A 16,379-nucleotide genomic window follows, 5' to 3' on the forward strand; every position below is an offset into this window, starting at 1 on the left:
ATAGTTTTAAAACAGAAAAAGTTCTATGTGCAAAGCACAGCTTAAATGATCTCCAGTAAATAACGCATAGGTTGGAGCATGAGGACAGAGAACATTGAGTAGTATCTTTCATTCTATACACTTGTTGAGGAATAGACCCATGGAACAACACTGTGTAATAGTATCATACAAATCACAGCTTAAATAAGGTTATGTAGACAAATTGCTTTATTTCCTACTGTTTTGGCATCTGATTTTGTAAACATATAATTTCTTCACTACAGCTTTTTTCATAAAATTTCTTTTACCTCAGGATCTGTAGGTGGAAAAGAGAAATCTTATTCTAAGTCTTACATAAATCAAGAGCAATGTTTCTGAAATCAATGGAATTAAAGTAACGTAAATGAAAAGTCAAACCTTTTGGTTCCTGAAAAGTGCAAGCAACATTTAAGCATTTGGATTCAGTGTGCAAAAGCTAGGCAGCAAAATAAGGTTTTACCTATAAACTGCTAACTTTTTTCAAGTAATTCTTAAAGTCTAGTGAAACTTTACAGAATATCAATATTGAACATTCTTCTCTGTAAGTAATTAAGAATAGCAGGAATTTTCTAAGTCCCTGCTATGAAACTTTCACTTTTACCACTACCCTTCCCCCACATAATCACATAGTTTTAAATCTGGTGGCGATTCACACCTTTTATTCTTTCCCCCAGAAATCAGATAACACAAGGTATTTGTTGAGTATTCTGAAAAGATTAAGTGACATCATAAGGGTTCTGCGGAAGAAAGTAATCAGTATAACAGACGGGATAATAAGCTGATTAGAATAAAGATGCTGCTGTGATATAGCCCATTTGGGATTTAATGTATGAAAAGATAAAAAAGATGAAAGAAGAGGAAGAACAAAGAGCAAGGGATAACAGTTCCTTGCAAGAGAAAGAAGGAAAAAAAAGAAAAATATATGACCTTATAATATCTAATTCTCCTAGCAAGTATATACTAAATGGTAGTTGTGTCGGTGACTCGTATCTGGTCATGTTAGAACACGGTTTGAATAAAATAAGGAACTGCATTTTATGTCTGTTTTAACAGGTGCCAAGCCAAGTGATTTACAAAAATGCTTCACTCCTCATACCTGCAATGGCATTTTGCAAGATTCTTGCCACATGCCGCACAGTGATGGTTGGTTGGTTCTTTGCCCCCCTCCATCTGACGGGTGGCAGAATTTCATGCTGTCTTTTGTCAGCACCTTCAAGAGCATCTCAGTGTTGAACTCAGTTTTTCTTTCCACCTTGTAGATTAATAGTTCAGTCATCACGGCACTGAGGCATTGTTCTGCACAGGGGAGTTCCATGAGATGAATGGTTAAGGAAGAGAAGCAAAGGCATTCATTAAAGAGAAAAAACCAAACCAGCAACAAAAAACATGACTAAGGTGATGTCATACAAGTCATACCACATATGCACGTTAACTAAGCACTGTACACTAACACCAGTCATTCTTGTTCCATCTGCAGCTGGAGACATTTGTGAATATTTCTACACAATTTGTCAGAGTAGGACCTCTCAGGACCCCTTTGGACACAGTTCAACTTTGCAAGGTAAATATTGTTCTCAAATCTTTAAGCTACAGGAAAACTTCTGACAGTGAAACGCTGAAAGCAAGGCTTGGGTCTTACTGAGACTGTCAAATAATGTGTTGCACAGGACTCCGTGAACAAACACATTTTCCCCTCTGCCCCCAGCAGGAGGTGGATTTGACATTGCTCTAGTACTTCTGACATTCCTAAAGCTAGAGACTGGTACAAGATAAGATGGTTGCAGTCCCAGTGGTGGACACAGCCACCCACCCGTGGTGTTGAGAAGAGACTACTTGAAGAACAGATGAGACAGCAACTGGTTCCCACTCACCCAGCTTGTATCCCAGCACAAAGACAAGTAGCATTCAAATTAAAGTGTGCCAGTTTTTAAAGATATGCCACAGAGTGAACAGAGGATAACCATGGACAGATGGGCTTTGCGTGTGATCTCTGCTTCATGGAGAATAATACACCTTTCCTGACATGTCAATCAAGAGTGTGCCACACAGTGATACTGGCATCCGTAGATGCTTCCTATTTCCATGTAGGCAGCAGAAAAATTATGTCTCCTGCAGCATAGTCTCTGCTGTGTTCATCGTACCCTTGTTATCAGTGCTTCTTCTCCCCTACTGCATCACTACAGACTACGCGTTCTGCCTTTGCTGCCTGCTAACCAACTACCTCTGAAGAAGCTGCAGCTGACTGTCCTGGGATTTAAATGCCGGCATATCTTGGTATCAACAGCACCACGGTCGTGAATTTCCATGACCAACTGTGTTTTCATGTCCCATTCAAAGCACATCCTGACCCCTTCAAACGACTTTACGGGGGGGACCTCAAAAAACAGGACTCTGCCTTGCTTCCAAAGTGAGACTCAACAATTCAGTACAAGACAGCGAAGTTGTGCAGTGAGATCCCAGCTGGCTTGGTTTCTGGAGAGCAAGATGAGGAGTGCCAGTGCTGTGCCTGTGCCTGGCAGGAGGCACCACCAGCCAGGACGTGAAGGGACAGAGTCACAAACGCCACGTTCTTGCAAGGGAAGTGTTGTTACACCCGCGAGCGCTCGCCGCACCATACCCTCGCATCACTGTAATTTGCACGCGGCTGCAGCAGGACGACCGGCTCCGCTCCGGTCTCCGCAGCATCCCCGGGCTCGCTCCCGGCCGAGACGGGAGCTCTCACCCCGGCTCTAAGTGCTGGTTCGCCGGCCCCCGTCTCTGCCGGGAGAGGGCGGGCGCCCCATCCCTCTTCGCTGCTGGGTTGGGGGACGAGGCAAGGGCAGCCCCCCGGGCAGAGGCAGGGACAGGGATGGGGCAGGCAGGAGCCGCCCCCGCGCGGGGCGGAGGGAGCGCTGGGCACTGGCTCCTCTCCCCACATATCCACCCGAGAGGTGGCCCCGACGCTGCCTGGAGCCGCAGCCTCTTCCCTTCGCTCCCGCCCTTCCTCTCTCCCTCCCCCGTCCCCACCTCTCCTCCAAAACCGCAGGAGCCGCTGCGGCCGCTCTTCACTCGCTCCGGTGCCAGCGGCGGAGGGGGGCGAGCGGACCTGAGCGCAGGCACGGCCCGCGGCGGGAGCAGCCCCGCATCTTCCCCACCGCCCCCCTGCCATGGCCGGTGTCGCGGCCCAGCGCTGACGATGCTGCTGGGCGCCCCGCGGCCGGGCGGCTGGGATCGCAGCCGGGTGGGCGAGAGGCTGCAGGCGGCCCTCGCCGGCCTCCAGGAGCTCCAGGTGCTGCGGGAGAAGCAGCGGGAGCTGGTGCGGGCCGCCCTGGCCATGCCGCAGCGGCCGGCGGCGGGCGGAGAACAGCAGCCCTCGTCCGCCCACAGTAAGGAGCACCGGCTGGAGGCCACCCTCTCCGCCCTGAAGGAGCAGCTGGTAAGGGACGGGACGGGACGGGACGCCCCGCTGCCCCACTTCCCGGCTCCGTGAGCCCAGCCGCGGTGCCGAGCGCGGGCGGAGGGACGCGCCCCTGGGCTGCCAGACACCCGGGAGCTGCCGGCGCCGTGCCGGCACCGGGGGCGGGCAGGGCGCGGCAGCCGCGGCCCCTGCGCTGCTCCCGCCCCGCCGGCCGCGGCTCCCCCGCAGGCAGGGGCGAGCGGCCGGGCCGGGGAGGGTCGGGGCGAGCCCCGCCACAGCCGCTATGACGGGCGGAGCTCACCTGGGCGGCCCGGAGCGGGCAGTGCTGGTGGTGGGCGCTGTGCCAGCGGGAGCGCTGGCGAGAAGTTGTTAACCCGGCACCGCTCATTCATCGGAGCCGAGGAGTAGGCGATGATTAACTTCGGTAACACAGCGCTCAGCTCTCAATGGCAGCAGCCGTTTGCATAGGAGATCAAGAGACACGCGGGCTGAGATACACTTCCATAAGCGCTCGGGGGTTTGGGTGGGCGTGTGCGCGCACACCTCTGCGCCTTCACCTGTGTGCGCGCACCGATGCGTGCCCGCGCGGCTGTTCGCCCGTGGGAGTCGATCTGCCAGGAAACGCTTCCTGGGACGGGAGTACTTTGTTCTTTCCACGGATTGCGTGATCAAAAGGGAAAAATAACTGAATGCCAGACCTTGAAGTGCTACACCGGCCACTTCCGCAGGGGTTTTTCTGAAACTAAAAAAAAACCCAAAAAAATCTGAATTGTAGCTGAAAGGAGTTTCATAGATGAGACAACAATCAAAGGGTAAAGGGCTTTAATCTCTAGTATAGGCAATTACACACTTCAGTAAACTCAGACTTAATTCAGAATCCTTTCCCTCGCTGTACTGGTGCAAGTCTTGGCCATCAATCAGGTGTGAAAACAGCACGGTTATTTGCTCTTCGTAGGTAGCTTTATCAGGCAGCATCTCAGGATAAAATGGGCTTTAACCTTCAGGGAAACCTAGCCACCACTGTGAGAAAATACAGGAGCAGGCACTTCTTGATTAAATTAAGAAAATACTTGACAAGTGGACAGCCAGCCACTTGATAATCTTAAGTAATGGCTCTACTTTTTTATTTTTTTAATTAAACAGAAGAATTGAAGGCATTTATTGCCTGTTTGGGGCCAGTAGGATAACAGAATCACACAATGAGCTCTGATCATAGTGACTGTACTCTTTTTCATGTTAGCTGTTGTGCTTTAATTGCTCATTTGTCTTAATATTTTTCAAATAAAATATTCAAATAGAAGATTAACTGGTCAGGACTTTGCTTGCACCTTACAAGGCTTTCCAAGGACATGGGAGAAACTAGCCATTAAAATGGAAGGAAAAAAAGGTCTTTAGTTGCTGCCATTTAGAAATGTAGGAGTTGAATGGGCTTAAGAATAACTCCACACACCTCCAGAGAGGGACAGATTTCGCCAGTAGGTGCCAGTGCAATTATGGTAAACGTGTCTCTTGGGATGCCTGGGAGGGAAGTGTTCATAAAGTTTGAGAGAGATGACTCAGAACTACATAAATCATCCAGGGGCAGGTTCTTCAGTAAAAATACAGTGTGTGAATACTTAAAGTAGTGATATAAAGCTCTTCTGATTGACCCATGGCTGCTGAAGGCTTTTCAGACTGTGCTTTTCAGGCCCCCTGGTACCTTTATTGTTTTTTTTCCCCCTGCAAATTGCAGATGTAATATCTGAGTAGAGGTGCATACCTCAAAGCTCTTTAATGGCAAAGTAAACCCAGTTGAAAACAGGCTTTTCACAGTCCTGTTAGAAGTAGCTCACAGATCTAGGATCTCAGTGACCGCAGGCTGAAAACTTTCCCGTGACTCATGAGCAGTGTATTGCACTCAAAACCCATGAAAATTCTGTTCATGATCTCAGGAAATGAAGTTAAAGCTGAAAACAACAGAAAATGCAAAGCACAGCATTGCTAAATGAGTGTTAACATCTTCATCACTGTTGTTGGCCTGTGGATGGTAGAGAATGTGATTGCTGCTCTATAAGATTTGGGATTGAGAAACTCATTAACAGGGTAAATGTGACTTTGCCTTGCAATGCACCTTGATCCAAATCTCAAGGAGGACTGTAGCCCTGAGCTTCAACATGGTCACAGTTTAATTCATGAAAAGTTTGGTCCTCACAACATGAGAAAGCTGTGTCAGCTGAAGGTGGCTCAAGGCATGGAAACAAGGCAGATAAAATATCAAGCCAGGCTTCTCCTATAATGGTAGGGTGAGTAACAGAAGAGCAGAGGCAGAACCCTTGAGGACTCAAGTCTGACTAGTGGGAATAATAGAGCAGAGCCATCAGACGCCGTAGGCTCCATGTGTGGATGCCATTCCAGAATCTCAGTCCCATCCCCAACAACATTTACCAGAGACAGTGATCAGCTGGCCTTCCTAGCACTCTGCTATAGGCGGTCTGCTGCCTCTAACACATGCCCTTTTTTGCCTAACCGTGGCTCTTTTTGGTGGCCAGGGTCTTTTCTGGCAACAGCAAATTACTACAGCGCAGGCGGGGTCAACTCTGTAGCAGAAGAGGAGCAGAGTTAAGTGATTGCCACCCACTATCAGAGATCCTGAAGGTACTAAACCTCTCTTAGCCGAACAGTATCATGGTGACATACAGGAAAAAGAAGAGATGCAAATTCAGGCTAATGTAAAGAAAGAAATCTATGATCGCTGTCAGTGTAGGTGGATATCAAAGGCTGCAACATCCAGTATTTTTTCAGCTCTTTCCTCGGAGGATGTATTTATAAACCTTACTTGATTTGATTTGAATCTGGTGATTTTGTTTTGCAAGCTTTCAGGTGGTTTATGATGTTATAAAAATGTGACAAGGGACACATTATACTGAAGAGAAAAAGCAAACGCTTGGTACCCTGCATTTTAAACAGTTTCTTTTCCCTTTAGATAATTTTAAATAGAAGAAAACATCTTTTAAACCAGGGATTTTATGTATTTATAAATAAACAAATTTAAAATTTTGTCAGCTGAGAGAAAGAGGTCCTTCCAGAAGGAATTCATCTTGGTCTATTACAAGTGCCTGGGATAGATGAGAGTAATTTTCCTCTGAAACTGGCTGCTTTGCACCACCAGTGACAAAAAGACCCAGGGGTGACTAAATTCTAGATGGGCAAAACTAGAAAAGAATGCTATGTTTTGTGCATTCCAGAATGAAGTCACATTAATAGAATTATGGGATGCTAATCTACAACCAAGAATCAACACACACACCCCCCCCCCCCCCCCGCCTTTGACTGAAGAGATTATTAGTTGAGAAGAATAGTCAAGTATGACCAGTGGGTTTTGGTGCTTTGATTTGGCATGCCAGTTTGTGTTGGTGTAAACGAACCTGCTTTTCAGAGTGTGTTCTTCCTTCTAAGAAATGGCTGGTAGGATGACATCCCAGATTTGGCTCCCCAAAACTGTAGTCCATTGATAGTACAAGGTGATTGGGAAAGTTTCATCCAGAAGTCTTCACAGCTGCATTGCTCAAAGCAAACAGATGGTTTTACCTGCAAGGTTTTGTCACATGTAAAATTCATGTCGTGAATTGAGAGCGTGTTTAGGGTTTACTGTTTTGAGTGCTGCCTAGCATGGGTATTGGAGCAATAACAGCTTGAAACAAACACACCGGAAAAGTCATTCTTATCCAAATGGTTTGAGGAATGCCTCTCTTCTTAGAGTGCAGAAGTAGTTAACTGAAAGATCAAAGCTATGGCAGCGGCTGGAAATGTGAAAACCCGATGGTGTGAGGCACCATAAAAGGGTTAAAAACGATGATGTAAATCATGTGTGTTGGTTAAAATGCTGTGAAAGCACAGACAGAACCTGGAGGTATAATAAATAATGTTTGAATACCTGAGAGCCTTGTGGCCTCTCTGTCATTAATCAGAAACCACAGACTGAGGGATTGGCTGGCAAAACATTAATCATTAAGCAATTAATTCCAGCCATGAAAACAAAACATTGTGATTTCCTGAGTAGGTGGGATTGAAGAAGGCACAGCATGGTTTTGCTTTTTTACCACAAAATAAAGAAGTACTGAGGAGATCTTACATTCATCATTCAGATGGAATAGAAAATCTCCTTTATTATCCAGTTCTTCCCTTCTTTTTTGTTTATGTGAAACAGGAAGAGGGAAAATCACTATGGATTTTCCTAGGAAGTAATGAGTCTCTTGAGTTTAAACTTTTCTAGATGTGTGACTAACAAGAAGGGGCTTTATTTCTTGTGTCTTACATGTTCCTCCAGTTCCCTGTAAAAGCATGATAAAAATATCTTTTTTTTTTTTTTTTTTTTTTTCTCAGCAGCATCACCAGCCCCAAGAGTTTTCTTGTGAAACACAGGACATCTGTATTTTTTTGTCTTACAATTTCTAATAATTTCCTGATTACCTTGGGATCTTAGCTTTCTTTTCTTTTAGTATTTATAGCTATGGAGAAACCTATGCAAATGTTAAAAGCTGAATAATTAGTACAAAAGAAAAGCAGGGGCAAAAATGTGATCTTGATTTTCTGCATGTCATTTAATTTTTAAGATAACTTTAATTGGTTCAAGGGACCTAGATTTTTTTTTTTATATATATTTGAGTTTGGAAATGCTGCTAGAACTGCCACTTGTGTTTTTAAATATGAAATGTACACACAAAGAAGACTCTTAATGTTTTTCTTACCATTACTGCATGGAAACCCATCCCCTTGAGGGCTTTGAGCCCAACTTTACAACCAACTTCAAGAGACCACCTTTCTGTAAAGTACTGTAGGATGGATGGTGAGGTGTGATGTAATTAGAAGCTGTCTAAATAGTGACTGGGCTTTAGATAATTTGCCAAGTGCCATGTGAGAAGTTTGTGACAGAAACCAACTGTGGTTCTTTGGCTGGTACCTAATGCCTGGCCATCTGCCTCGCCAAGCTGACGGCATAAATACTGGGGGAGCAACTGCAGGAGCTGTTACCTCAGATCAGCCTGGTCAGTGATTGCAGCAGGGAACAGATCTAGTTGCTGGCTTCTGAAGGATTATTCACAATCTTGAGACACCATTTATTTTAAATACAGTAGTTTTCCCACTGTCTTCAAATGCCACCTTCTCCTTGCAGAAAATGCATGGAAATAACTGGCCACAAGACAACGAAGAAAAACTTGCAGTAAAATAGATGTCACAATTCTTGCAGTTTATCCTTTCAACTATAAAGATGTCATCAAAGCCAAGGTTTTACTGGAGTGGTTATGCTGCTTGTACTTGGTACAGCAATGAGATACCTCAACCACAGCGGTTTCCTTTCATCCACCAGATCTTAAGAGTTCATGAAGACTACCCGTAATGTTTATCGCCTCCTCTGCTCAGAGGCAGTGTATGGCAAAGTGCAGTGCAATCAGAATATGTTAATTAGTTAAAAGACTTCTGTCCTATGCCATGGGTGTAACAAAAAAGCCAAAAGTTAAAATAAATATCTTCAGAGTGAGTTTTGAGAACATGTTGAGCTGGGCAGAAGACAATATATACTGAGAAATGAAATGTTTTGTCCTTGTCCATTAGGTCAGTGTTGTTACAGAGAGCCAACTGCAACAGTCTCTAGCTAAAGAAAACGCTTGATGAGAATAGAATCTTGCTGGCACAGGTGGCCTGAATTGATGCATTGCTGCTGAGATTCTAACAGTGATTATTCTTCATTTCCTCCTTCTTCCCTTCATTTAGTCTCATTTGAGGAGACAGGATGTTGGCCTGAAAAGCCACCTGGATCAGCTAGACCAGCGAATAAGTGAGCTGAAATTGGACGTCAGTAAGACCTCCAGTGAATTTTTGGATAGTGACAGCCGGCCCAGCTCAGGTAATGTGCACTTGGCTGTTTATTCCCGGGGACATGGTAGGAGAACTGAAGAGTGTCAACTGCTAAGCAAAACTCTCTGTATTTTTTGGTCAGAAACAGTGCACCATGGCTGAGGTGGATAATAGTTATCTGGCACAGAGTGGGCTCACAGAGCTGCTAGGAATTCTCATGCAAAGTTGATTTAGTTGGAAAGTGCTCACTCCCTCAAGCAGTATTCTTTCTGGATTTTTAATTTTTTTTTTTTTTTAATGAACCTTGTAGCCACACATGGAAGGAGAAAGAGACAGATTTACTTACTAATTACCTCGTGCAGTGTAGAAGGACCATTGGCAAAATGGCTAGAGTACTTAAAAGAAGTGAAGGAGACCAATATCAATATCAACGCTCTGCTTGAATCCAGGAAGGGTTCTGAACCTCACTGGGTCTTTGGAAATCACGACCGCAGTGCTCTAGTCAAATGAATTTATGTAGAGGCAAAACAGCACTATTAAAAGACACTGAGAAAAACTACCCCAACAGAGTAAAGCTCTCATGGACAGAAAGATACTGGGTATCGGGTTTCTGGTCTGATTCACAGAGAGAGCTGTACTGCAGACTTTTATAGCTAGGATGTCTGTTAAAACCGGTTTCTGTTATCTAGTGAGAGACAGTGAAAGTGGTTCTTTTAAAACGAATTTTTGCCTCAAGTCTTCAGTGAGAAAGGAAATATTTCTTTAATTTTTTTTTTTTTACAGCATATGGATTTGCAGCCTGGTACTTAGAGTGCATATAAAAAGTGCAAGTTGCTGTTATGTGTTTAAGTTCAGGAGTTGTGCACTTAGGCACATGCACATAGTTCAAAAGAAGATACTCATTCTCTGTTATAGAGAAGAATAATAAAATGTCCTACCTTGAATTTATACAAAGCCTTTTTTAATGCTTCCACAATTAATTGGAAATGATCTCGAGACCTGGAGAGAGAAGACCGTCTCCATTCTCTGCCCTTAGACATTCCAGCTATCATAGACTTGGAAGGTCTGATCACAGGCTAGTTTACTGTACTTTCCCATCCAGTCTGTGCTTGTATGCACCTAGCACAAGTTGCAGCAGTGTCAGAGGTCCCTGTCTTACACTAGTTGCATCATAGTCCCCAAATACATTCTCCAGTGAAGACCTGGGTATGATGGTGCTGCGCTTCATCCCATCCCACCCTCAGAACTAAGCAGGCATGTGCGTGCCAAGCTGGCTCAGGGCCTAAGTAAATATGCAGAAGCCCAATAAATGCTGGTTGAATTAGAGTTTACCTCTGCTAATGTTACCTAAATAAATGGCCATAAATTTAGGCTTGTGGTACATAGCAAATGAAGATGTGTTTTATTTTCTGCACTTTTCTTCTACTGAGCATGTTTAGGTGCTGTAAATATGAAATGTACTGTTTATTTTAACTCTGCAGGATTCTATGACCTGAGTGACGGTGGGTCTTGCTCACTCTCCAATTCTTGCACCTCTGTGTACAGTGAGTCCATCTCCTCCTCCCACACCAGTCTCTTGCCCAGCTCTCAATACCCTAAAGCGAGGCTCAGTGTGTTTGATTACCGGCCCAAGTCTGCAGATGAAACTACTGTGCACACCACCAGCTTCCAACAGCAGGGAACCTATGTCAGCGATGGATGTCGGATTGCAGCTAGCAGAGATGTTTCTGGGACTCCTGCCAGATCCAGACCAAGGCCAGTTTCCACAGGTAATTGATGGCAAAACTGGATATTTCATTCAAGAGAAGGGCAGATTTCTGGTTATTACTTTTAGGACCTTGTTTAGCCATGTTTAATTAATATTTAGTACTCATTTTCAATACAGAAAGTGAGAATGGATCAAAACCACAGAGCCAAACTGTTTACTGTCCAACTTTCCCTCGATACTGAGCAGGGGTGTGGTAGAGAGACTGCCGACCTCCTTCAGCCCTTCTTCCTTGCTACAGCGTCTTACTTCCTTCACAGCGAGAAACAAAAGTAGTGGGGTAGTAGTGGGTATAGTCTTGAAGAAACAATTCTTACAAAGTTGGCCACATTGCAGGAAGTGAAGCAAGATTTTACTTCAGAAAATTATCATTTGGAGAGGGGAAGAAATTCTCTTTTTCTCTCCGTAGAAGAAACTGCAAGTACAGACCAATTGCCTTTTCTTTCAGTGGCAAGCAGAAAGCTTGCTGAGATACTGCAAGCACAGCATGCTTTTGACTCCTTCCTGGTTTGTCTGCACAAGAGCACACCATTACACACTGCCAACGATTTCCTAAAGAATTTTCATTATGAAATTGTTAGAGAAATCATCATCCTAACCTTTGCTGTGGCAGGCCTGTGCATAGGTAGGATGCTGCAGACTACCCCAAAATTTTGGACTCTTTTAAAAGCTTCCTGTCACAGGACACAGATAATCATCACGTGACTATTCATATAGTTTGTGAATGGTGTGGTTGAATGTGATGGTTGGGTTTTCACAATAGCATGAAGCAGCCAGGAAATTGGTTAGTGGAGGATTTGTTGGCACTGAAGTCTGCACTGTAGTGCAGAGAAATCCTAGCTAACTGGTTCTAGTGTTCCCAGAGGTAACACAGCACCACAGTGCTCTCTTGAATGACATGTCTGGATGGAACAACCTTTCTTCATGCAAGAACACAGCCTCTCCTCTCTGTGCATAGGAGATGCTTCTGGGAGGAGGATGCTGCAGTCAAGAGTAAATTATAGCAACCTTGACAGTACTCCAGAATTGAAGAGATCTGAATTGGTGTCTATGAATGTCATCTTCAGGGACTAGACTTCCCACTTGCCTGAGTAGTTAGCCTCAGATTGTTTTCCCCTGCGAAAATAAAGATTCTTCATTTCATTTTTCTGTGGCTTCTCTGCTAAGAAATAAAAATAATCCCTTTTTTTTTGTCTAGTTGGGGTCCTGCTGGTCTGTGACATTTTAGAACATTTTTATATATGCGCAGATTTACTTTCATCCAAGTAGCAAAGTTTAAATTTCCTGTAAAGGTAAGTTTTATTATTGTCATTAAAAGGCATTCTAAACTCTGTTATGCTTAGGTGATAAAAGCTTTAAAGCAATTCAGTGACCTTGCAAAGCTGAAATTACGTTCTTGATCTTTTTTAGTAGAAGCTATCACATCTCTCTGAAATAGCACTTCTAGCATGAACCAGGTTGAATGTAATTGTTTGTGATTTAATTAGGTTGTTTATTTTCATCCACCGTATAGGTGACTTGGAAAGACTCATTCCAGCAGACGCTAGATTTCAAAAAGAAATGGATCCCAAGTCCATGTTGCCTCTGTGCCATAGTGGAGACATGCACTTGCTCAGCATGGACCCCAAATTCCAGAACGACTTGGTCTCTAAGAATGGCATTGATGTGTATCCTTACCCAAGCCCCCTCCATGCAGTGGCTTTACAAAGTCCCCTTTTCTCCCTGGTGGGAACATCCCCAGAATCAGACTTCCAAGCCCCTCCCAGCAAACCTTTGCCTAGTATGACAGGTCCCAGCTTGATCAAGACTAGGCCAACCACTGAGGCCAAGCCAGGGGGTTACATCAATAAATTGCTGCAGCTGACAAGGTACAAAGGGAGCAGTCGGGCTGAGGCCAGTGAGTGGGTTTCACCAAAGAGCCAGCCAGCCACAATGCACCAGAGACTCATTATAACCCCCAGCACCGGTGGAGTGAAAATTAACAGCAGCAGTAGCCAGCTGGAAAAACAGACGAGTTCTCTGGAAAGTAACAAAGCTGAAGGGAAGCTGTCAAGAGAGGTGCCAGAGGGGGAATGTGCCAAGCAGCAGGAGATCATGAGCTGTATGAATGAAGAGCAGTCATCCACTCGGCCTGACACAGAGCCATCAGCTGTGAATAGTTGTTATCCTGCCAAGTCAGCAGCAAGGGCCTCTTCTCTGGCAGAAGCAACAGAGAGCAGCATGGAGCGCTGTTTGTCCTACTCACAGCTGTGTCAGGAGGACTCCAGCGCAGACACCTGGAATGCTAAAGCTGTCCCACCCAAAAAACTGCCCATCAAAAGGTGTGGTAATGCCAAGTTGGCTTACGCTGGGGGTCATGAACGAGTGGCACGAGCTGAGTTTGTTCATGCTCAGTTTGTCCCGGCAGAATCCCACCAAGTCCGGGTAAAGTTTGCCAGCTCCAAAACGAAGGCAGTGAAGATAAAGAGGAGGAACAGTGAAAAAGTACTTCGGCCAGGGAAGCAGGCCTTCTGCATGGAGAAGGTGAGAGGGTCTCAGGGGGCCACCAAGCTGCCTGCTGAGTGGAATCAGCTCCAAAGACCACAAGGAATGAAGAGCCTTATGCGGAGACCTTCGTATTCTGGTGACATGGCTGGCAGGTCATGCTCGGAGTCGAGTCTGTTCCCGGTGCAGGTCAGGCTCCCCACTGTGCCATCCCGGCCAGAGCTCTACGGAGCCTCTGCCAATGCACTGTATTCCCTCGAGGCAGCTTGCGTAGACACAGCCAACAGGAAGAAGCAGCGCAAGTGGCAGTCCACAGTGGAGATCTCTGCCAAGGCACACCCGGCCAGCCTGTCTCACAGCTTTGGCCTGGGAGCACCAAGGCAGCCGGCAAGGAGAGCCGGCGTCCTGCGCACTGTCAGCATGAGGGCTCGCTCCAAGGGTCAGCACCACGGAGATTATGCCAAAAGCGAGTCAGACCACTCTGAGTACTCTGCAGAGTGCGCCTCCCTCTTTCACTCCACCATCGCAGAGACCAGCGAAGGGGAGGCCAGCGACTTCACAACCAACCGATTTGGGGACAGTGAGTCCAGTGAAAGCGATTCGGATGGCAGCAGTAACAGTAGTAGCCTTGCCCTTGACTCTGATGAGGAGGATGAAAGTGAGCTGATTTGGCCTGAAGGTTCAGTCAGACAATCGGTGACTGTCCAGTCCTCTTCCAAGCCTCTTCCTCCAGTGCCCAAAATCTGTCGCATCAAAGCTTCAAAGGCACTAAAGAAGAAGATAAGGAGGTTCCAACCTGCCTCTCTGAAGGTCATGACCATGGTTTAAGGGAGAGCAAGCATCTATTTCTTACAGTGAGACATCCTGTTGGCTCTCATCTGCAAAACGAGAGGACTCATGCAGAGAAAAGGACTTTCTTAAAGGAGCTGTGAATAATCCCTGAGTCTACACAAGGGATCTTGTTCGTTAATGCCTGGACATAAATGTCACTGTATCTAATTCCCTCTTTTGCCATTTATTCTGTAAATATGAATCTCTGTGTATATTATGTGATGACTTTTTTAATTATCCAGAAGGGTCACCATGGTGAAAATGAAAACAACCTCTGCCGTAAGATTTTACAGGCAGGCCCTTGGTGGTTTTTTTAACCATATGCACCCACAGAATCAGTCCAGATGCAAAGATTTGCTAAGGAGAAAGCGTGCTTCCCTCTTGTGAGGAATTCTTTACAGTCTGAAACCTGTATTAACCATCTAGCTGTTACTGTGGTCATATGGAAAAGCTCTGTTCTGCATAGTTTTACTTTCTTTCAGATCAACCATCCCATACCTTCTCCCAAACATCAGGAGGTTGAGTCTGTTCTCCATAAAAACATAGTGTGTTTAATCAAGAAGGCAAGTGTATTTGTGAATGAGAACAAGACTTCAGTTTGCTTCCTTTTTTCAAAACAGTATAGGGTTGTTTTTTCAATCCCCCTTTTTATGATGTTCCATGTGATTGTTCATTTGTTCAATGGATGAAAGAACAGGAGGGCGACGTGCCACAGTGTGTGATTAACTGGGACTGAGATTATAGCTTTGCCCCTGAAATTGCAAACTCAATAAATACTATTTAATGTACTTCTGAAAATTATGCTTGTCTGACTTTGATGTCTAAAGAAAATTATTTTGGTCTCTAATGGTGAAACAGACTTGTGTTTTTATGATCACTGTGCAGAGGGGTCCTTTTATATTTTCAGAGGATCACTGTAGCTCAGTCAGAAGCAGGGTCTGCTCACCTTCTAAATCAGGAATTTCAGCACCTCCTTCTAAATGAAAGAATTTGAAAATGGTATTTTTATTGAGGACAGGGTAGTGTTTAACTCACTTAAACTGATGCAATTTAGTCACAAGACACTCTTAATTTAAAACATATATTTATGTCTATGTAATGTGTTTCAAATGCATTTGAGGGCACTGATATGAAGCTGTGTATCAATGCCTAAATTGAAGAAGTCAATTTTTTGTGTTCAGACAAGCAGTCCTAATTCTTTCCTCTGAGCACAGAAATCTGTAAGCTGAGCTGAAGTTCACCTGAATTTACAAAAGAGCAGGTATTATCCCCCTACCCTATTTCAGTGCTCAGTCTGGGTACATTCCTGGCCTAGGAGATAAAGGCATTACCTCATTCAGCTGCCTGTACTGGGTCTGAAACAAAAGGCAAGTGCTTTGCAGAAACTGGGTAAAAGAGTGCTTGTTTACTCCAAGGATTCAGTAGAAAACAGAAATATTGAAAGACTAAACTTTTACCCAATGCTTTCTATTCTTTGGAAGCTATGTTATGTTTTTAAACCACTCTGTTTTCAAATAACTTTTGGAAAATGAGGAGCAAAGTGAAAGGTATGTAAAGTCATTTAATTCAAGCATTCTAACTAGCTCATATTATCATCCTTACTGTAACTAGGAAAATACTACATTTTAGTCAGTGGAATATGTTTAAACATTTTTTCATTGTTCCAAGAGTATGGGACCTAATCACTTTGGTAGGATTCACAGGTCTGGCGGTGGTTTCTTGTTCAGCGTGTCTAGCAACAGAACAAACAAAATAGTGATTTATGCTTTGTTGACTTTCTACACCATGAAAGGATTCTTATTTCCATTTACACAAAAGGTTTCATTTGGGGGAGTGTGTCAAAAGTTACATATGATCCTTTAATCCAGGGATTTTCTGTGTTGGGGTGGGGTTTATTGTTAGATAGGAATTTTGAGGGTGTTTTTTTCATGAAGGAGGAAATTTTTTTCAAGTAGAAAACTGCTCTGGTTCGGAGTGTTTGGAAACCTGGTAAAAACTGCCACCCAGTAGCTCCCCGCCTTTTTATCAGAGTAGGCTGAAACAATAAGT

The 16,379-nt window shown here is 44.6% G+C and overlaps 1 protein-coding gene across 1 annotated transcript; it reads left to right on the forward strand.

The window, feature by feature from the left end:
• The first annotated feature begins 2,851 nt into the window (after positions 1–2,851).
• Positions 2,852–15,128, forward strand: DACT2 (dishevelled binding antagonist of beta catenin 2). The gene is made up of 4 exons (XM_032102394.1): positions 2,852–3,433; positions 9,167–9,299; positions 10,732–11,019; positions 12,529–15,128. The coding sequence occupies exons 1-4, from the start codon at positions 2,867–2,869 to the stop codon at positions 14,325–14,327; spliced, it is 2,787 nt and encodes a 928-aa protein (XP_031958285.1). The 5' UTR covers positions 2,852–2,866; the 3' UTR covers positions 14,328–15,128.
• The last annotated feature ends 1,251 nt before the right edge of the window (positions 15,129–16,379 follow it).

The sequence above is a fragment of the Corvus moneduloides genome, chromosome 3, assembly GCF_009650955.1.
Source record: "Corvus moneduloides isolate bCorMon1 chromosome 3, bCorMon1.pri, whole genome shotgun sequence".
Taxonomy (NCBI): Eukaryota; Metazoa; Chordata; class Aves; order Passeriformes; family Corvidae; genus Corvus; species Corvus moneduloides.